Genomic DNA, 23,044 nt, shown 5'->3' on the forward strand with positions numbered 1-23,044 from the left:
ACACTTAACAGTTCTCACAGAAGTGAATGCAAATGGCAGTGATAGAGTTGGTATCTTGTCAAGTGGTGGTTGCAGCCAGGGAAGTTGACAACACTTCTGGTCCCGTAGCAGTTTCTGAATGACTTGATCGTTGCAGAGAAGTGGAAAGATACTAAAAAGCCATTGAGAAGAGTTGTTGGGTGTGTAGTAGAATTGTGTGTTTAACTCTGACAAGATGACTGCATCTGGAACAGCTATGGTAGGGCTGCATTTGTTCGGTAGGAAGTTCTGTGGCTCCTGTTGCCAGGCTTAGTCTTCACAGGCCACTTGGCTCTCAGATATTCATATAGATGAAGGTAGTGATCTGTAAGCAAATACCTGCTGCTTTTGTAATGGGGGAGGAGGAGAGGGAGATAGACTATCACAGTTTAGGTTTTTTATTTTGTGCTGGCTCATGTACTTGTCCATTTCTCAGAACTGAATGTTGTTCATGAGCTCTTGCTTTTTTATATTTTGAAGTTTGATGCCTGAAGACTCACAACAAGAAGCTTTTTCTTTGTCTTCTGATGTCGCTAAAGATAGGACCATACTGGAAATCTCTGACTTGCATTCTTTTCACCTCACTCACTTTCTGCCCATACTACCATCAGAGAGAGATAATGAGGCTCTTGCAAGACTTCAGATCTTCACGTTTCTTTTGGCAGCACACTGTGTAAATAGGACAGGGAGAATAGTTCCCCATGTGATACAAACTGCTGTTGTATTCTGTTCACTAACAGCTTAATAATTGAAGTCTGCAAAGGTACTGAACCATGCTGTCTTTAGGTGAAAGCTGTTATGTTTATGCATTTGTGTTTAAGATTTGTGCACACACAGTTCATATTAGTAGTATGTACACCTATGTACTTACAGAGACAACACTCAAGAGCAAAGAGTTTTGTAGTTTAAACTTAACATTTTTATTGCCTCTCGCTGCTTTAAACTGTGTAGGAAATCAGATAAATACTTTGGGCATAAAATTCCTATTCTTTTCATTTTGGTGATTGTTTTTAAGATGGTAAATTTACTGTATATGTTGAAAGTTGTTTGCTCAGTTCCTCTTGTCAAGTGACATATTGGAATCTCCTTTTTGCATCAAATATCAAGTGAGTCCTGACATGGTAGCTGCAAACATGTTTGAGGTGATCACCCATCCAGTCATCAGAACCACTAGCTGCACTACATCTATCTCTTCTGCCATTAAATTAGAAATAATAATGTTTTCTTGTGCTATTGCACTTGAAATACAGTTGTATCTCTTCCTTCAAGCTGGCTAATTTGCTTTACTGTCTCTTAAAAGCGTGCTGTTGTCATGGTTTGAGAGCCTCAAAATCCAATTCCCTAGTCCAAACCCCCTCCCGCATCTCAGCCAAGTGTGGATGGTTTTCCAGATACCACACGAGACTCAAATGGGGGAAAGGGAATATATTACAATGACTGTACAAATAAATACTACAATACATTATATACGATCTTAATTATCTCTACCATGACATAAGTATTTACAATGGATCAAATCTCTTCTCCCCTCCAAATAAAAGTCCAGGAGGGAAGAAGGAAAAGATCCCTTTCTACTCTCAGAGCAGCAATGGCTCTAAGGCAGCAGGTTCTCTGTCTCTCTCTTCCATGCAGCAGCTGTAGCTGGATCTCTGCCAGTACACACGAGGAGGTATCCAAGCCCCTCTCGGCTGCTTGTCTCCAAGCAAGGGTCTTATCTTCCATAGGTTGTATTCACCAGGACAAGGGTCACTTCACTACGTCATATCACGAAGCTCAGGGGTCTTCGTGATGGTCCCTATCTTCAGGGGATTCAAGTTCCCCTACAGAGCTCTGTGCTCTGTCTCAAGCAGTGGGGGGGCCGAGGTCACCCCCTCCGCATTCCTTCTGAGCTTTACTGCTCTTTTCTGCAGTGCTGCTGCAGTTTTAGGACTTCCATTCAGTAGGAGTCCATCCTTTCCACTTAGGAAAGGTCACAAAAGGAGTTTGGGGGTTTTTTGGTTCAGTTTCTTACCCCAACTCTGTCTCTGTAGAGCTTAGTTGTGCTCTCTCTGCTGCTGGCTCTCTCTCGGCTCTCTCAGGCAACTCTGTCTTCCTTGCTCAGCTGCATGTATGTTTCTGCTGCTTCTCCAGTTCAGTTCTTATCTGTTGGCTTTCAGCCATAGCCTCTGTTCACTGCTGTCTCTGCTGCTGCTCCTGCTGCTCACGGTGGAGGGAAAAAAAACTTCCAGCTTCTCAGTCACAGACCTCAGTCCAGTTTAATACTGTTTCTGAGTTTCTGTGACCCCAGCCGGGGCTGGGGGAGCCGGAGCCCCCCAGAGGGGCTCCTGCCCCTTCTGCTCGTGGCTTTCACAACATGGCTACTTCTTCTACCACACAACTACAACTACCTTCTCTTCCGTTCTGCTTATGATATGTTTATATTTTGCAGAAGTGCTCATTGGGTAAAACCTCAAAACTTCAAGGGTCAACACCCCCTGGGGTTTTACCATTTTATAACTTCAGGGGGAAAACTGTTTCCCCTCATCACAGCTGTGCAAAACTGGCCATGCAGGACTTACTTCTCAGTAGCTAAGATCTTTGTTCATAAATAACTGGGACTGGCTGCTTCCAGTTCCTCCAGAATTCTTCCTATGCTCCCCAAGGGCAACCTCAGCTCCGTTGTAGTCTCTGATACCCAAGGGGAAGAAACTCTTGTTGACAGTGATCTGGAGTTGGTGCCAGTGTATTGGCTGGCATAGCTGTAGTTAAAGACACTAAGTCTTCAAGAAGCTTTGTAGGTTCATTAAGTCCATCCAAAACATCTCTTCAGAAAAAGAGCAGGAATCAGAAAGGAAGCCATCAGAAAGGCTGGGTGTTGTTTGAACCAGGATTCAAATTTTTCAATCATTCCTCACATCTTGTAGATAATAGAGTCCCTCCAGATCCAAAATCATTTAGTTTTGCACTTTCCAAATGGACCTCATATAAAATCTTTCTCATGCTGAGGAGAATTGTCCCAAAATCTTTCATTTTCAAATAAGTCCATTCCTCGATTTTCCTAGCTCAAAACAAAATAAAAGCTTTAAAGTGCAGAAGATCAGTTAGTCTGGCTCTCACTCCCACGAAATCCTCACTTACCCTCTTTCAGGGAAAAAAGCGGCTATTGCAAAACATCCAAGTTGCTGTCATGACTAGGGACATTTTAGGACTAGAAAAGAAGCTCTGAGATTGTCTGCCCATTGCCAGGGTGCACAGTGCATTCATGCATTTTGAAGAGCCAGTTATATAGTCAAGAAGTTTTATTTGTGTTAGTTGGAAAAATATGTTCCTTTTTGCTGTCTCATGCCTTGTGTGTCAGCTTTGTGGTTTGCACAGATACAGGGAAGGGCGGTGAGAAATACAATAAGGAAACTACTTAAAGAAATGTTTTACTGCTCTTGAGAAGAAGGGTGGGTTTGTTTTTTCACTCAAACAGGGGACTTCTGCTTGTTGCTGTTGAAACTAGATGCCAAAACCCTTAGTACTTTAGTTTCTTTGAGTTCACCTTCTTATTGTGGCTCTCCCCTCTCCTCATTCTCCTTCTTTCTTCTCTGCTACACCACTGGAAAAAGCATGTAAATAAATCGAGTTACAATTCTCACAGATAGTGAGAGTAGGTTTTATGCTGCAAGGGTGGGAAATAAACACTTTGGGTTCATGCAAATCTCATTTGTACTACCTCTCCCCAGAAGGTTAGGTCTTTTAATTTCACGCAACTTAAAAACAGCAGAAGCTTTTAAAGTTGGGTTTTGAACAGCTGCTTCTGTCAGAAGACCAAGGTATGTGCAGCAAACTGTACTATCACAATGAAACTAAGGAAATGTTAAGTGTGAGACTTGAATAGTAATGTACTGTGTGGTGCCAGCTATACCTCAGACTTATGTCTGTGGTATTCAGTTTATCCACCAAAGCTTCTCAAATCTAATCATTTCATGCCACGTACCCTGGCAGTGTTGTATAGCAGCTGTCCTTTTGTAGTTGATGTGTAATTACATCATGAAAAGACTTTAATTACCATATTACTAAATTACCAGCCAGCAATCCTTTCAGGTTCAACCCTAGCTCGCTTCTGTATGGACTATTAGGCTTCTCCAAGCTGAACACTTTTGGTTGGTGTAAAAGGGAGCAAAAATTGTTCTAATTGTAGGTTTTGTTATGAACTATTATTGAGCCTGATGTTATGGCATCACTAATGTCAATGATATAATTAAACTTCCTCTAACGATGCAATCACAGTTCCGTAATAATTATACGTTAACTTGCACATGATACCAGAACCTTACTAAAAATGAGGTGATGTATTCAGAGCCTGATAAAAACAACGTGGAAGGAGCCGCTTTCATTGTCTAATGGCTTGTCTGATCATTCTTTGACTCTGCCATGAATATACCTTCTTGTACGGTCAAAATTCATATCTGAATATCAGCCAAAGCTTTTTCTAATGTTTCTTTCTCTCTCTTCTTTTCAGTGATTAGCATTGTCCATGCAAAGTTTTCTGATTAGAGACTGATAGTAGTATAGTCAGCTATCCAATATATAGTGCTTTTCTGGTGAGCATTGAGGTGCTGTGTTTTGCTTTGACATATATATGCTATGGAAACTAGGCCAGGCTATTGGAATAGCTACTTTTTTTTAATATGGAATAGTAAATCTTCTCTGATCATTGTTTTAAATAGTATTGTTCAATTTTATATTGCTGAAGTGACTTTGACTTCTAAACTGCTGTAATACGCCTTGTTAATCTCAGTTCTTTTTAGTTTTATGCTCCTTATTAGGATGTTGTTTTATAGCTAGTGATGAAGCAGTAGTAAAATAGAGACCTAATGGTTTACTGATTACAACCAAATTATTGTATAGCCTCATGCAACACAACATTTGCCCAATATCACTGCAATGACAGTTAATATGATCATATTGCATTACAGTCTTTGGCATGAGTGTTGTTCTGGCATTTGTGTTGTCTGGCTAAAGAGCTGCTTGGAGACTGCAGGCGCTTCCATTTTGTGCTGTGCTTGGAGCCATGTAGTGTAGCTGTACTTTTATCATTATACAAGAAGCAGAACACTGCAAGCCGATTTGACTTTTCCATACGCCCTGAAACACTCACTAAATCTGCAGATGGGTTCTGGGCTTTTTTGATTTATTGGCAGAACATGGCATCAAAGCAAAGAGCCTGATGTTTTGAAGGCTTTACAGACTTATAGGGTCACTGAATTTTTTGCTTAACTTCATCAGCTCTCTTTATCATCTTTTTGCGTCCTTGCTTTTTCTCCCCTGTACTTATGTTTTTAGGGCATATTCACCCTCTGCTCGAACATATATCCTCACATCCAGAATAGATTTTCTCCTCCTTTTTGCAAGTGTAGAATTAATGCTAAGGCATTTGGGCTTATTAAATGATAGGAGCTTGTTGAGTGAATGTTTTTGTGGTGCTTCCAAGTGGATGCAGGTAAAGCAACTTCATTGGTACTTCAAGAGCCCAAATGTGGAAAAGTGTTTGTAACATAGTCTTCTCCCAGTGTAATAAAATAGTGAAATGAAAATTGAGTTTGTTTACCATTTCAATCCTTTCTGGATTTGCTGCTTGTGTTGAAACTTACTACATTTGTCCTTCCTCTTCTTTGTCATGGTGCTTGTCAGCTGCTTCCTTCATGCTTGGTTCTCATTGTAGGAAGTCAAATTTGGGGCATTAATTTGCTTTTATAAAGTAAATGAGAGGGGCATGAAAACAACCACATATCTGCTGACTGGCACTGTAGCTTAAATAGAATTTCTGAGAGGTAAGAATTGATGATTCTGACGCATATTTGTAGTTCATGGTATCTGACCTCTTCTTTGAGGTGCTCCAGCAGGGTCGTTTTTGCCAGAAGCGCTAATACTGTGTAAGGATGGAAACTAAAAAGTGAAAATATTGCTATTGTAGAACTAGTTTACTTTAGTCTTTGGTTTAGTGTCTTTCTGTTTTTTGTAACTACCCGTCTTCTAATCTAAATAGTGTGTATTTTCCCTGTTTTCCTCGAGTGGTCTGCCTAAGCCCTCTCTGTCTTCTTATATCTGTGTCTGTATAAACAACAATAACTGTGCTTAATACTAGAGACTTAAAGGTCTAGAGGAAAGACTAACTCAGTTACTAAGCTTCTTTAGTCTGCAGTTCTTTTTTTTCTGTCTTCTCCTTAAGATGGGACAAAGAAAGTTGCAAATCTGAATGACTCTCAGGGCCTTTTCGCCTTGGGAGCATGCCATCAGTAGTGACTCTTCTTCATCCTCTGAAGTTCTCATTCGTCCAGATTCTCAAAAGATGCCTCCCAGGAGATGAAAGCAACACCTATGTATTCTGGCCAATCTATGTACACATCCCCTTTTTAGCTTATTATTCATTCTGACAGAATCACTTGAAAATAAATGTTTGATCATTTCAGGGTAACAGATAACTTAAGTCTGGTTTGCTCACAAGTCTGTGTAGTGAGGAGAGACTTAATTCAAGGCAAAGCAAGTCTCTCTAACGCACACTCCTTCACTAACTGCAGTTTGGTAGGTAGAGAATTCTGATCCTGCCTAGCCAAAAATGTTGGAAAAGATCATGGCATCTTAGTCATATTTAGGAGACATGGCCAAGTCCTGTCTCTCTGCCCCCCTGTCTCTTTTTCTTAGAAACATGACTTGCAGGCCTGCAGAAAGCGCTTCTCCTCTTCTCCTGCCTGGCCAGAGCACAGGATTCATAGAAATAGCAGCAACCTCAGATACTGCAGGATTTTGTGCTGGGTAAAGCTTTTGGAGGCGCTTCAAGAAATACTTAAGGTGAGGTGTGAAGAAAAGGTGTTGGATCAGAAATAAGTCATTGCACTCAAAGTGCAGTGATGAGAAAGAGCATTTTCTACTGGCATGTCATATCCAGCACTGACTTGGCGGAAATTATTCATTTGGTAGTAAATGTTTTTGGCTTTTGAAGACAAAACAAACATCCTACCTCTTTTCCAAACTCTTGTTTTTCCTGGGAGACCTTATGCCCTAGCAATGTCTATGGCAATCAGCAGGTATTGGAGCCATTGTAAACATTTTTGGTGAGTGGTACATTTTGTACATTCAGTTAAATTTCTGGTCCTAACTACACAGACATCATCTTATGTTCCAGATTACAAGGAAGGAGAGGAATTTTGGCTATTCAAGTAATATCAGTAAACTGGAAACCCACAGTTCATTGGTATTGGTTTCCAGGAGTAAAGAATTCTATTAACTTTAATTCTCATAGGTTTTCAACCTTTAAAAAAAAGAAAGAAAAAAGTAAGCCAACAAAACCCAAACAAACCATCTTTTAAATCTCTGCCTTTGTAGCTGACCACAGAGACATATGCAAGTTCTTCATTCCAGTGTTGCAGGGCCAGGGCCAAGGCATACAAAGCAGGCTGGGCACCTTGGTTCTCTAGTTCTCAACTGTAGTATGGGAGAAGGGCCAGAGGGAACACCCCAGGTTTGCTTGGTGAATGTTTCAAAGTCTGCTGCAATCCCTACCATGTTGGAAAGCTTTTCACATCCCCTGAATTCTGTGAGCTTGACAGGCAGCCCAGGCTGTTCGGCCTCAGTAGCAGCTATTCAATGCAGCTTGAGCCCTGCTCCTGAGGCTTCCAGAGAGGGCTTCCCTTGTCACTTCTCTGTGGGTGAATAAAGCAGGACTTGGGTAAAATTCATCAATGCGGAGTGAGCAGAGACTGACACTTTCAGTCTACTTTTACATGTTGGTCCAGCTTGCTCCAACATCCTGCAACTGCTACTAAGTAGAAAAGCTGAGATCAAAGTAGATGTGAGTTTAAGTGCTAAAAGTCATTCCTTCTTCCTCAATGGTAAGACAGTGAAGAGCAGGGAGATAAAAAAATCCTTGCTTCTTCCATTTTACATGGTCAGCCATATCCCAGCCATATTACTGTCAAAAATAAACACCGACTTGCACAGCAATGCCTTCATCCACTACGCCTAGGTTTAGTTGCCATAGTAACTCGTCCTGGAGATGAATGTGATATCCTGGACAGCAGGGAAAAAGACTTTGATTCCACAGATACCAATCCCGAAGCTCAGAGCTGGCCACAGAGACATGACTGCACTTCTTTGTTCGTTTTCCTGGCATGGCCTGAGTAATTGGTGGCGCGTTATTCAGCTGTGATACAGAAATGTGGTGGTCTGTCATCATTGCAACCCTGGCCTTAACTGTGTTCAAACGAAGAACACACTAAAATCATCATGAGCAAAATGAATCCTGTGAGAGTAGTAAATCTCCAGCCTAAGGGTACTGGAACCAATGGTGAGCAGTTTTCATGTGCTAGTAGTGTCACTATAAACTGGCTTGTAATAGCTTCCTAGCTGCCAGCTGAAGCCCTTTCTGAAAGATCAATGTGTTCAGATGTAAACCAACAGATTACAAATTAAAGAGCATTTTGGTTTAGTTCATTCACTTTTGGTTTAGTACTGCTGGAGCTAGAGTAGACAATACTTGAAGTGTATAGGTAAACTTATAAAGTCCCTACTGGTTCAATAGCAAAAGTTACTTTCTGGATTAAACAAACAAGAACATTGCATACAGATAACCAGTGCCATCCCATTAGTGATGGGGTGGGCATACAAAAAAATTTATAATTAGTCATAATATAAAACAGTGTTAATAATTAAGCCAATTGCTAATAATAACTTCATACTTAAATTTCATCAGACAAGAAAGACACTTGAGGACCTAAACTAGAGCAGGGAATTCACAGAAGGATCTCATGGGAATGGAGCTGCTGCCCACCAAAGAGGCATTGATAACTAGAAGAGTACAGCTCCAGGGGTCAAAAACGAGGAAGTAATGTGTCTTCTCTGAACTCTCTCCAGTGTGGACAAACCTGCAAGCTCAGCTGTTTAATTTAGAACTGTAGAGTTGAGAAGTGATACAGAAACAAGTGAAGTAATTTAGTTACATCGGCGGTGACTATCAAGTGCTTCTCAGGGTTACATGCAATATATTAAGCAGAGGGAGGCCACCAGCAGTAGAAAATCCTTTTAACTGCTGCTTACTAAGTAGTTAGTGAATACATGGGATGCAATATGAGATCAGTTATAAAAATTCAGATTTTTATTATTTTTGGTGGCAGTGAGGAAGATGCTGGCTGGCTCAGGTGCTAGTGTAGATGGAGAAGTAAGCCCTTCCATGGAAATCTATGAAAATTATTTTTCTTAGAGAAATAGCTTCTACTTGCCGATTTGTGGTCCTTTATTAGAAATAATACAATAATAATACAATTCACCAGAATAGTGGCTTTAGAGTATTTCAACAGCCTCATTGTGCCCATTGTGTCCTTCTCTAAAGGAATCGCTAAACAAGCATGTAAACATGAATGAGTTGGGTAACTGAAAACTCTGTAAAGCTCTACATGTGTGTGCAGAGGAACAGCTCGCGTGTTTGTAGGTAGCCTGCCTCTGAAAGACAACTTTCAGACGTTTTCGCAGGGACTGGATTTCCTCATTTCTTTGTGTGGTTCTTCTCAAAGGCAGGAGGAGGTTGTCATCTTGCCACAGGAGATATGTAGCATGCTTTGCTCCATGCTGGTGCAAGGACATGAAGAAAGGACCTTAAGTGAAATACCTGGAAATGCCCAGTCAGCATCCTGCTGGAGCAGGGGCTGCACTTGGCAGTTGTGCTGCTGAGATACTAACTCTTGGAGCAGCTAGGGTGGGTGGCAGACTGCAAAAAAACTTAGCAGCAGTTTGGAAGGGATCTTCATTGTTCCGGCAGGAAATGCCAAAGCACACTCTTGTAGGAAATTGCTTTTGCAATACTTCACCAAGGCAAGTTCTCACACCTTTTATTGGCTTGAGGGAGCTGAAGTTCCCCCAAGTGATGAACGAAAGTGTCTGAGCAGCCTGCTTTAACCACAGCATAACACAAAACTGTATTGTCACAGGAAGAGCCACAAGCAGGGTGACTATGTTCCTTCATAACATTGGCTTTGTTTGCCTGAAAGAAAAATGATCCAGTTTTTCTATTCTGTCAGAATATTTCTGTGAACAGCCTCATGTTTGCACTGAAAAATACAAAGAAATCAGGATGACAGGACTGTTGAGTGGCAGGAGATGGAAAATGAGGACAAGAGGTGATTTTCATTGGCTCTACTCCTTCCCTGGTTTGTTGCTTGTTTCCTTCTTGATAGCAATGATGAGTAGGACTTGGGGCATTATCTTGGTTATCATCAGTGGGAGGCAGCCAGAGGGTTTTTCCATTGATTTGCTGAGGGCTGCTGCTTTCACCTGAGTTTTATGGAGATAGATATGTCATCGCTGGGACCTATTTTAATGCCAGCTAGATGTTACCTAATGGTTTGTTTCACTATCCTCAGCCTGCCTTAATTAATAAAATTAAGGAAATCATTAAAGGCTTTGTAGTGTAGTTCCATGATTATTGCCAGTGTATTTTCACCTGGTTTCTAAAGAAACAGTGCGAAATGGATCTGCATGGGACTGAGAGTAACTCAGTTCATAATAAGTGAAACCAAGGTGTCAGTGCTGAATGTATTAAAAGTCATCAGTAATCATAATGGCTGTAAGTTCCAGTACTTCATTTGAACAAGAGAGAAACATTTCTCTTTTTAATCATTTTATAGTCATCTTCTTTCACTTCTTAGCAATTAAGAAGGGGAAATAAATTTAAAAAAACCCACAACTAGTTTAAATCTTACCAGACATTAGCATTGATCTTCCTTGGATTCTTTAAATATATGCATTTAGTTACCATAGTAAACAAGTACCAACATAAACTTATTCCACAGTTCTAGGATTTACTTTTTTTTTTCCTCTGCTATTTTGTGACACACCTAATTAAAATCTATTGCTTGGTTCCCCTTTCAATGTAATAAACCCTTGTCTTATTCCTTCTGTCAGTTTAATCTCTCTTTCTTTTCCATTGACACATTTCTAATACCTTTCCAGGCAGGCCAGACACTTCTGCTTCCTCTGTACCGAATCCACATGCTTAATACCTTTTGACAAAATGGATACATCCTCCCAGTGACTTGGAATTGATACAGACTGTCAAAAAGGGTTTTCTGAATAGTCTCTCTTTAACACCTTTACCAGATTTTTACCCTCTTTTGTAGAAATGTGCAGGTTAATGTTGAATTTCAGATCATTTTTGACTGAAAAAGTGTGTCATGGAATCAGGGTGTCCCCTGAATACTCCTAACAGTTGGAGATGCCTCTTTGTTTTGAACACTAGAATCCCAATAGACCCATGACAGCAGTGGAATTACACTTTTGACCTTGTTCACTAAAGTGTCTTTCTCTGTGCGATTGAATGAGAGTAACCAACAAGAGCTTCCTCTAAAATGTATGAGTTTCCCTCTGTTTCTCATAAGAAACTCAGAAAGGATACTGTGCAGTTTCCATCTGATTGTATTCTCCACAAAAGGAAAAAAAACCCAAACCCTGTTTGATTCAAGGAGAGGTGGCTGTTTTTATCCATATTAAAAGTGCAAAAGCAGTTGATATATCAATATTTTCCTTAAGCCAGTGTTGTTGCTACATCCTGAGCATGACGGCAGCATTACAGCACAGTGGCAGATTTTTACCCTTTTGTTGCTTCATTCCCCATGTATTTTAAAAGGGGATATATACTAAGGCACCAAATATAATTTCAAAGTATTGAATCTGAATATAGAAAAAAAGCATAAATGTAATGTTCTGTGTGAACTTAGCTGATCATTATGGACTACACAGTCATGCCAACACAGAAGATAAATGTACTGTTTTCTGTAGGGGTATGTGCAGCCTTTTAAGATCCTGGTGTTTCTTTTCATTTCCATGTGACTGAGTAGACATAGCCAGTTGCAGGATTTGCCATGACTGCCAGTTCTGCCTTGCGCACTGAGGCACTGGCATGCCTCTTGCTCCACATTTAGTTGTTCGGGGCATGGCTTCTCTGAGTCAGAAGAACTCAGTGAAGTGGCCAGAAGAGAGAAAAAATCAGATTATTGTTCCTTCCGTTTTAGGCTACTAGTGTATTGGGGAGTTTTTTCCCCTGTTATATTCCTGTTTTCTGTGAGTATTTACCAGCTTTGGATTAGTGAACATGCTTTAATTGTCGTGCAGAGCACATATCTCTGAAATGCAATGGCAAGTACAATCTGTAGTTCCTGTGGGTAGGGAGTTAGGTAGCTGGATTCAAGAGAGGGGAAAGGACTCAGAGAAATCTATAATTTGTTTTTAGAAGGGATCAAAATAAGTGACTTACTGGCCTCTATGGCCTCAAGACCTCATAGCAGTTTCTCCTGTTTACTCGCTGTAGACGATGCTTTGTGGAGAGGGCATCAGAGCCATGGAGCGTGGAGGGCAATGCACTGAGGGGGCTGCAGATCTGTGACTGCTGGTTTCCTATCCTGCCAATAAAGCTTTTTTTTTAATTACTACTTCACTGGTGATATAAATTAATGATTGGTATGGGTCTGAAGCAACCTTGCCATCAGAGAATATTTGGTTAGTGTTGACATACTCCTTCCCTGCAAACATGAATCATCTATCTGCCTTTGGCAGGCTTGCCCTGTGGCTCTGCTATAATGTGTTTCACCAGCGTGGCTGAAATTAAAATGTCACTATTAAACATGGCAGAATCAGATGCTCTTTGGGCACTGCATCTATTTGTGTTCTTGCTTCCTATGTAGTTATTTCTGACAGTTTAATAGGACAGCTGTATTCTGGCATAAAATCATATATTCATATATCCTCAATGCATGGGGAGCAAAATGCTTTCAGAGCACTATTTTCTTGCATACATGTGTCTTTCATGCATGGCAGAAGCAGTAATGCTCATGTAACACCATGTTGCTGCTTAGTCCATTAGGCAGTGTAAAGTTAAAAGTAATTGTCCTGCAGGACCATATAGAGTGGGTCTCTAAAAGCAGTTGCTGGAGCTGTTTGCAGCTGCTGCATCAGCCAGGCTCCCTCGTCGTGAGCAGTTATTGACTCTGGGCTGTTGAATTCAGGACTCTGGAGGTTGCGCAGTGGGAAAAGCCTTCAGTCGGTGCTTGGCAGCTCTGTCACTGGAAGGTCACAGAAAGGGCATTTCAGTCTCCAAACCCAATTAGGGCCTGATCACCAGGGAAAATCCCACGGGGCAGGTTGGCTCCCAAGCCAGGCTTTTGCACCCAGCCTCTCTAGTGAGACGGCCAACAAATGTGTCCATTTGTGTCACTTGGGCTGTCAAAAATACCCTTTGCTGTCATGAAATGGCTGAGCAGCTGGTTCAGAAAGGTAAAGAGCCAGGTAAGGGATTAGAAGCCCACCACAGTTGAATTTGGACCAGTGACCTGTACGTGTGCATCTGCATCCCTCCCATTACTCATATCTAGAGCTGTCTAATTCCTCAGATCAAATCACTTAATTCTTATGAGCAGCTGTAATTTGCAAGTAGAATAAAGTCCAACTGCTGAAAACATTAATGAAGAATATAAAACTGAGGCTCTGTTTTATCAGGTATCAACAGTATTGCTTTAATTCCTCCCCCTCCAAAGATTTTTTTTTTTTTGGTGTGTGTGTGCTGGGTTGTGCTTTTCATCCCAGGTGGCTGCAATTTCTAGTGAAAATAAGTTGAGCCATGAAAGGTTGACCCACTCACCTCTGATTTGCTTTTTATGTGAGTCCCTCAGGGCCCAATTCTACCCATAGAAGTGAGAATGACAGCTATCAACATATATGGGAAGTATGTCTACGTGCACAAAGAAAAAGGTGAACCCCAGACTGGTCTGAGTGGTCTTTAAAATATGGATTTCCTGTGAAATGGTGATTAAAGGGGAAGCAAGGGATAATTAGAAAATTAGACTGATGTGCTAGCAGTTATATCTATGTGTGGTTTTATATTAGCTCTTTCAGACAAGCACAAGATCAGAAAATCCCTTATGACTCACTTAAACTAGTGTGTAAAATTTGGTTAGTGTCTGATCAGCTCCTTTGATCAGTCCAGTCTAGACTGTTGTCAGGGTACATACTAAACCCACAGTCCCCTTAAGTGCAGGCCTACTCAAGTGAATCAAATAACATATAAAAAGGTTATAAAAAGTGTTCACCATTTGAGTAAATTAATCTGGTTCAAAACTGAATACTTTAGGAATTGCAAAAATAAAAGCAAAGGTGTTGTTGCAGAAAAGACGTGGTAGAATTCTTAATTCATATTTAAATGACTGTCTCAGAAATAAAAATAAAATCAGCAAACTTTTATTATTTTTCATTGGATAGGCATTTTTGTAAGCCAGTAGTGTATCCAGATTCCATAAAAAAGAAAAAAATCTGTCAAAAATTCTGCACAAATTTGTTTTAAGAAATTGAAGAATTACAACCACCATGTCTGTCTCATTTCAAGCACACAATATTGTTTTTAAGTGTAGCAGTGGAGGGCCAGTGGGAGCCTTCAATATGTAGGTTGCACTCCTGCCTGCCTCTAATTTCTACGTGGGATTATTTGCAAGGGAGTACTGGACATCCAGCAGCATTAAATTTGTTACCTGTCAAAGCAGAGCAGTTTTCCCCTCATCACTAGAGCCTCTTCCTACATCTCGCATTGTAGCGCCATCCTGAACCTGTCTGTTCTTTGACACATGACTCTCAAAAATGTGAACAGTTCCTTTCCTCATAGATCATGCTCCTGCCTTTTGCATACTAGCAATAGTAGATGACCATTTGGAGACAATTTTACTTCAATGACCTATCCACAAGACCTGGAGCCACTAATTTTACCAACTTGGTTTGTACCTGAGCTGGTTTTCTCAAGCTGCCTATGTTTTGAGTTTAGAGGTTTAAGTTTTCAGTCTTCGTGTGCCTACCATATTTGTTGGTTGGATTACAGTGCCATCAGAACACCTGGCATAGAAGCAATGACAGCAAATTCATCAAATTATCAAGGGAAGTAAGCTAGCTTGTAAATAGCACACCAATGGGATGAAAAGATCACAGAAATGAGGCCATTTAAAACACAGAGAAACTGGAGTCCAAGTGGCAAATGCTTGTTTTAGCTACACCAGATTCTGTCTGAATTCAAGAGGAGACATGGTACACTGCTACTATCCAAACACTAAATTAATCTCCTGATGGCTGAGAAAAAGCTCCAAAATAGGCATTAAAGTCTGTAAGATGATATCTAATTTACGCAGCACTTCAAAAGCACCAACCATTACTATACTTACAGAGCTGCTTAAATAATGGAAAGATAAAGGAATGTGATTCTCTGAGTGAATACATGACTGCAGAATGCAATAGGAATATTGGGTAAATTCTCCCCTCTTGTGACTTGTATTCCAGCCAGTGGCATTACACCAGGGAAGGGTTGGACCATATTTTACATGCAGTATAGCAGATTGTTAAGAGGCAACAGGCAGGTATTTGAGAGAATTTCCTCTCTGTGATTTGCAGAAGTGTGCCTGAAATCCCCTGGCTGATCTATGCTCATCCCATTACCTGTCATCTTTTGGCAGATAACTAGTTAATTTTGTGTTAAATAGGATTCACTTTGCTATTTCCATTTGCTGTTGGTGTAGAAATGTTCTGATGTGATATATGACCAATCAGTAATTGGAAAGTGCTTGTATGAGGCATTTGAAGCCAGTCATTTAGACAGTGTCAGCCCCAACTGGTATTAAAATCTGCAAAGAGTTGTTCTACAATCAGTGATTCTGCGCATCTCCTCTGGGTGTCTGCATTTCACTTAATAAGGATACCCTGTAGATATCAACTGAAATAACTCTTGCCTTTGTTGCTTGGATGTTTTTGTGAGCTCTGAAATGAACTTGGCTTATGCAAATATACTTTGTTATCCAGTCTAAAGGATGCAGGGCAGAAATTATTATCCTGTTCTGCTGGCCACCTCAGTAGAAAAGAAATGGCTTTATTTGACTGTGATTCTGAAGAGAATAAGAGTGTGACTGTACCCTGTGGTTTCCTGGGTATTTTTTACTTTTTTTTTCTGTACTGATGACGTTCTATTACTGTTACAGGGCTATAATAATCCGAAATGGTGATGTCATTCCAATGTCTTCAGAATTCACTCCAGAGACTGAACGCCAGCGACTTCAGTATCTGGTAAGAGACCTGAGGACCAAAGCAGGTGTTGCTGATGACCAGCATTGCCCAGTAACACCTAAGGCTCAGAGAAATGCTGCCGAGTTACTGTGGCTCAGTGAAGGATGGTGTGTTCACTGAACACCAGTGACTGATGATGTATGTCTTTTAGCCATCAGAAAAAGTGAAGAAAAGCTTGGTGGTGCAAATCTCAGTGAAAGGAGTCTTATCTCTTCCATGAAGACCATTGATATTGCAGAGTTTGATTAATTTATTCCAATAGTATGCTGGTAGTATCTTGATCAGGGAAAATATGTCCAATTTAGAGGTGATCTCAGTGAATATTAGTAGCTGCAGGATAGGATGGGTGATCAAAGACTGCTTTTATTTAGTGTAGCAGCACCCATAAAGCTGGGAGAGGGTGACTATCTGAGGATATATGGGATGCTTTATACACCAGGCTGTATTTGCTGATAAGCTGCCTAAGTAACATAAGTCAAAATGCATAGTGTTATTTTTCATGCAAACAATCCTGTTACTTTTAAAGTTTTTCATCAGTGGTCAGATTGGTTGGTTGAAGTTGGTTGGCTCTTTGTCAAAATGTCATTCCTAACATGGCTGAGAAATTTATTTTGTGCTTCTTCTGGTCTTCTGCTTTTTCCTCTTAGAAATTTAAGCTTTGGCCAAGGCAGGCTCACTGTCAGCCTTGCCTGACTTGAGGTGGACAGGCCAAGGCTAGTGGGATTCCCTGGTCTCAACATGTCTGTTTTCTTCAACCTAGCCCAAGCAATGTGGTTTGAAACTAGACAAAATGCTGATGGTTAAAAGGTGGGGTGGAAGGTTCCAAAGAAAAAATTTTAAGTGTTTCCTCAGGTTCACTGGCTTGAAGCTGAAAATTTCAGAGGGAAAACTGCTTTTAGGAGTATTCATATTCAGAGAAAAAATGGAAAAGAGGCCTAATAAATATTTACAGTTCAGTTAAATTTAAAATAATTTGTTAGCCTTTAAAATAAAAGGTATCTTTAGCATCTAGGGAGTCTGCTACTTCTGTAGGAAATACAAGATAAAATATTGCCTACAAGGATTGTTTTTCTCTTTTGATATCCTTTCTGGCTTGTATTTGAAACCAGTAGCTGATCTGAAAAATATTTCTGCTGTTTTCTTTCTGCTCTGGAAAATTCCTTTACCTTTGTTTGTTTATTTTAATTCTATATATAACAAATATGCCAGATCTGTGGGTATCATGTTCAAAGAGAATACATGCAAGACAGCAAGAGCGTGAAACAAAATTAGAGATCATTTCAAACATCATATTCCATAAATAACATTTTTACTCTGTTAAAAAAAAAAAAAGATGACCCCAAATTTCTTATAAGGTTGGCATAAACATTACACTCCAGAGGTTGCATCTGTCTAGCTGATTAGAAACCAAATAATTTTACTCACTTTGTCTGTCCCCAGGTTCTGCTATCAGTCTATTCCACCATGAACATCTCTCTTCTGCTGTTCCTGTCTAAAAGTTAGTTACTTTGGATGTATTTTTTATTTGCAGTTAGAGCTGCGTTTCTTTGCTTCAAACGTATAGCACTGCTCTTCCTGCACAATAGGAAGAAAATCACTTAATCATTTTAGTGTTCATATTTTACTTGGTAAATGCAGAGATACTGTTCACTGTGGGGAAGTTACTGCACAAGTAAAGGGAGGGTATGGATTTACCGCCTGCAGGCTACTGAGCCTTGGTTCCCTGTGCAGTAGACATTGTTCGCACAATCAGGATGAAGGAGCTTTCCTCTGCCTTTAGTGGCTATTGATTGCTTCAGCCACACAGGAATTTCATTTAGGTCCTCTTTTCTGAGCCTTAATTTCCAAGTGGAAAGAAATCCATAGGATAATGAATTGTTCAGGTCATGTGAATATCTCTATATGAAGTCCTCCAGCCTAGTCTTACACAAAACTGTGCTTCAGCTAGTACTGATTAAGTAACTGAGAGGGAAGGGAAACAAATATTTTCCCTATCTGACTGCCATTTTAATGCGCATTTATTGCCATGCATCCAAGAATGGCCTTGGGCATAGGCCTCTGGCATGGAAACCTTAAAAGAACAAGTTGACTATCCAATCATTCGGACTTTTAAGCAGCTCTAGGCATGGTCATCACTCCATAGGAGGGCAGTGGGAAGACAGCATACAGCTGCAAATTTCAGGCAGATCGCATGGCAGAGACAGATTTCTGTGTCAGGCAACTTGTGAGAGTATTGCAGAAGGCAATCAATCTTTCAGTCAGAGAGTACTTCTTAAGACATAGGTGTGAAAGCTTTGCACCAGTTTTCCCTTGGTCCTTCAGCTTCTGTAGAGGTTCAGTGCACCATGCTGTTTCCTCCCACTGGCAGGAATTCACAAGCCTCCTTTTCTTTTGAATTTCTGTGTCTCTTTTCTTTTTAGCACTGTAGCAGGAAAGCTCCACACAGCCCTTGGGAAAAGCCCTGGCTTTCTGTATCGGTATATCTTGAGGGAAAACAAAATCCAGTATTGACTGGGAATTGCTCTGGTACATTTGGCAGTTGTGCAGGCAGTGACTGCCAGAAGGAATTTTTCTTTCATCTTCTGAGGAGACTATTAATTTCAGTCATGATAGTCTAAATTGCAACAGTAAATGGCATAGATTTTGTTACTTATTACCTTGGAAAACATGTTTTAAATGAATGATGAATTGAGTGTGCTGCAGATGGGTGCACTTCTATTAATTATCAAAGTTGCTCATTGAAGATGTCATGTGAGTTCTCCGTGGTGTTAGCATGTACCGTGGCTGTGTGTGTAGTCAGGCAGCCCCTCAAAAGTTCACCAAAGATGGTGCACCATGACTACCAGGGCAGGTGTTACTGCCAGTAGAGACAGGGTGACCACCAGCGGCAGTGAGCCATGGGTGCTCTTTGTGTTTGGCACCATTCAAACAAAGGTTCATGAGCCCAGATGGGCATGGGCTCAAAGAGGACCTATTCTTATTTCATTACTCAGATGAGGATAAAGTGATACTAACTCACCTGCTGAAGGATGCCTGGGCAATCTGAGTCTGAAAAAGAAATGCACCTAGATCTCCTAAATGTCCAGTCAATGCTTCAGTTACAGGTCAGATGTAATTCTCTTACAGCTTGTGGCTCCCTGCATCACCCAGTGTAGGATTGCTTTGGCCATCTGACACATTGCATGATGCTGTGGTATAAAAGATGCGTGCTTCTATGAAAAGGGTCCTGGTCTTTCATAAGATGAGAGACCAATCCAGGGATGGATTTGGCTTCTACTTCCCTCTTTCCTTCTACTACCACTTCCTTTAGTTTTAATCTCTCTTTTGCTTAAACGTGTCCATATGATAATGGCAGAATCATGTGCAAAACTTCTGGGTGCATTGTGCTGTGTGTGCCATTGTGAGTGGTAGTTTCATATAGTAGAACATCCTATTGGAGAAAAGGGCACAGTATGATAAGAGTATAAAGCTTTAAGGTATAGTTGATGTAACCAGGAATTCTGAAAATAACACAGAATACAGTAAAGCCACTGTTGCCAGTGATGTTCCAGTGCAGTGCGTACTGGAGGAACTGGGAAAGACATCAGCAGGCCTTATTGAGGTAAAAAAAGATACATGCTGTGTTTCCTGCAATCTAATTCACTGACAGCTAGTGTGCAAGTCTAAGTTTATCTTAATTTCATGTTTGCTTTTCTGATCACCAGGAAACACAGCAGGAAGTAAATGACCTTTTTAAAGAACTGTGACTAATATTTCCTTGAGCAAAATCCATTTTAAACAACTAATGTTGAGCGTAGTACATCCAGCCACAAAATACACCATAAAATGGCAGAGTAACAAAAACACATGGTGCAGGTTATGCCAGATTTATACCAAAAAGCTGTAATAGCTTCTGAAAGAGAAAATATGGAAAATGTTCCCATTCCGTAACACAGAATAACAATGTTGTCTGAACCTAGCTCATAAAGAAGGTGTTTGATAGTCACTCTTTTTATTAAAGTTTAAATTCTCTGGGTGATGTTTCTGATCTGGGGTTCTTGCAAATTGAGACTAAACAAATTAAAACATGGAAAATATGGTACCTCATCACAGGTGAAATTCTGCTAGTTCACTTACCCTTTATATTCCTCATTTGATCACTTGAGGGAATTTTGTGTTGTCTACTTGTATATCTTCTTGAAAGATCTGTAGGTTTTTAAAGTGTTGCTTTTTATTTATTTTCTAGTTCTGCTGCCCAGCGTGGTTTGGTTGAGGTGTAGAAGAGTCTTGCCTCATAGTAAATGGAGAACAGTTCTCAACAAAACCAACTGGAAGTCACAGCTGAATTTTATAATAGAACATTCTTCTCTCTGTAGAATTACCAGTGAAGCATCAAAAATAACTGTTCAAAAAAAGGGTAAAAAACATGGAGAATTAAGAAATAAAGCAAAGCCTAACAAAAATCACCATTTCTTCACATAAGAATTCAGATCACAGACACCAGAAGCTTCCAAATTTTTCTTTTCCCTCTGTTTCACTGGCGCCAAAAATATTAGAATCGAGTTAAGATCCCTAGATTGTAAGTCAAGCATTGAGGCTTGGCCATGGAAGAGAAATCTTATTTGAACATTAGCAGTCCACTGGTAACTGCCAGTTTTATTAATCTTATTTCAGTTGTGACCTCAGACTTTCCATCTGAGTAAATCTTTATGAAATGCAGTCTCTCCCCATCACTTTACCTTTTCAATAAAGGAAATTCTTGTTTTCAAGTGGAAAAATGCTAAAAACCTGTATTGTTTTTCTTCTGGACCTGTGATTCAGACTAGTAAGTAATCTCACAATCTAAAGTTTAGATAACTTCATTTTGATGTCTATTAAGGTTTTTTTCCTTAAATAAGACTTCTCATTTTGTAGGCAGGCAAAAGTAGTCTTTAGCTAGAAGTGGTTTGTAATGTTTTAATTAAGACAGGCTGTGCATTTTTAAAAGTGAACTGAATTGCACTTTCAAAGCAACTGAATTGCACTTCATTGTTTACAATATCATAAACTAGAAAGAATTAAAAAAAATACCAAAAACATCCACTTCTTTGTTGTCATACAAACAACAAATACCATTCATGTGTTGTGATGCATCAAATCATTAGGAGTGTTCCATCTTTTTTGCAACTGGAGGAAAAATAAATAAAATAAAAAACTTACATGTACTTTTAAATAGAGAGTCCAGAGTTCTGAAAATATGAAAAGCCTCATATGGACTAATACTGCTGGACCTCTCAAAAGTCATTCATGCTTCTGAACCACTTTTCTAATGAGGAACAGTGATCCAATTAGAGGATCCTTGAAAACAATATTTGGGTGGAGAAGGGGACCTTGGCTGACTGTAGACTGCAGGAAAAAAATGTATTTCCCTTAACTGTACGTAGAGAACTTCTTGGAGCTCCTGCTCCGGAAAGGGATCACAATGTCAAGATCACACTTGCATGCTTGAAAGCCACCTCTTGAAAGCAGAATCCAGTCTTGTTGGCTGTACACAGCAATCTCCCTCAGTCCCGTTTCAGCTGAGCTCGAGGTGTTTTCTGGAAGGATGTCTGGTGACAGGAACAGGGAAAAGCTGATAGAAGATTAGTATTGTGATGTGTTGAGCCTGATCCAGCGAGTGGAAGCAGGCTCAGCCCTTAAGTGCAGGAAATATTTTATTGTGAACTATCTGCATGATAGATGCTAGGTAGATCAATAAGGGCTTCCACTGCTTCCTGCTGCTCACCTTTGATGAGCACTGGATTTATGACAAACCCACAAACTAAACCCAGCTCATTTCACTTGCCTTGATGGCAGCTGCTGCTGAAGATAAGACAGACTTTATTGCCTTAACTGGCTGGATAAGGAAAAAGAGTTACCTGCAAAAAAGTTAAGAAATGCAACTTTTTCAGTTCCTGAGCCAATTTGACTGTGTCTTCACAAGAGCTTGCTCACAATGTGGCTTCGAGGAGGGAGAAAGGCTTTTTTATTAAAGTATTAAAGAAAAAGGAGTGAGGTTTATTTCAGAAACAAGAAATAGAGTATGTTTAGAATTAACCTATTGTGTTGAGTGATATGTGTATAAATTCAATCCAAAAATTTAGACAGTGGACAAATTGCCTCGAGATGCTCTTCAGTATGGTCAGCTCTGGAGAACATGAGCCTTAGGCATGACTCTGGCAAAGAGGCCTCCCAGCATCTGAAGAGCAGTACACCAGAATGTAAAGCAACAGCATTTGAACATTAAAACCATCAAAGATGCTAATTGCGGTTGTGACACAAAACTGCTGCTGCTTTTCTTAAAGTCTATTTTGCATGAAGGAAATAGTTTTTAGAAACAAGACAATAAATTGCTCTGCAGCTTGTGATTATTTGCAGTATCACGTGTGATGGGGCGCAGCACACTGAGCAGGTAAAAGAGGACGTTTTTCTTGAGGTGGTGACAGTTAAAGTGTGGTAGTATTGTGGATTGTGTGTGTTGTTGGCATAGCTGAACTGGGAGTCAAAAAGCTTCAGCTTCATTCCACATGCACTCCTCCAAGTCTCTGCTTGCTCCATGGCTTTATATTCGATCATTTCATTCTCTCAGGTTGATAACATACTAAAGGAAATACGTTCTGTTTTACAAAGCCCTGCAGACTCCTTCAGGGTCAGCAGGTGAAGTGTACTGTAGAGATCCCAAATTTTGAAGAGCAGGGAGAACTGAATGATTTTGAGGGCAAGAGGACTGCTCCTTATAAGGCTGCTGTTGGACACCAGGCAGGGTCAGAACTGGTGTATATGCACATTGTTTGCTGAAATGGAGCACATCATCTTCCTTATTTAAAAAGAAGGGTGGAGGAAGGGTTGGAATTTGTGTGGGAAGGGAGCAGGAAGGGATGGTAATACTACCTCATTAAAAATAGATAATGTCTTTTTTTATGTGGTA

General features: G+C 40.2%; 1 protein-coding gene across 1 annotated transcript in view; it reads left to right on the top strand.

Moving 5' to 3' along the window:
• The window catches only part of PPM1H (protein phosphatase, Mg2+/Mn2+ dependent 1H), a 125,114-nt gene that overhangs the window by 70,308 nt on the left and 31,762 nt on the right, over positions 1 to 23,044 (top strand). The window contains exon 5 of the mRNA XM_017822175.1: positions 16,035 to 16,119. Within this exon, the coding sequence (XP_017677664.1) occupies positions 16,035 to 16,119 (85 nt within the window). The remainder of the gene's footprint in view (positions 1 to 16,034; positions 16,120 to 23,044) is intronic.

Source organism: Lepidothrix coronata, unplaced genomic scaffold (genome assembly GCF_001604755.1).
Source record: "Lepidothrix coronata isolate B3197 unplaced genomic scaffold, Lepidothrix_coronata-1.0 Scaffold95, whole genome shotgun sequence".
Classification (NCBI taxonomy): domain Eukaryota; kingdom Metazoa; phylum Chordata; class Aves; order Passeriformes; family Pipridae; genus Lepidothrix; species Lepidothrix coronata.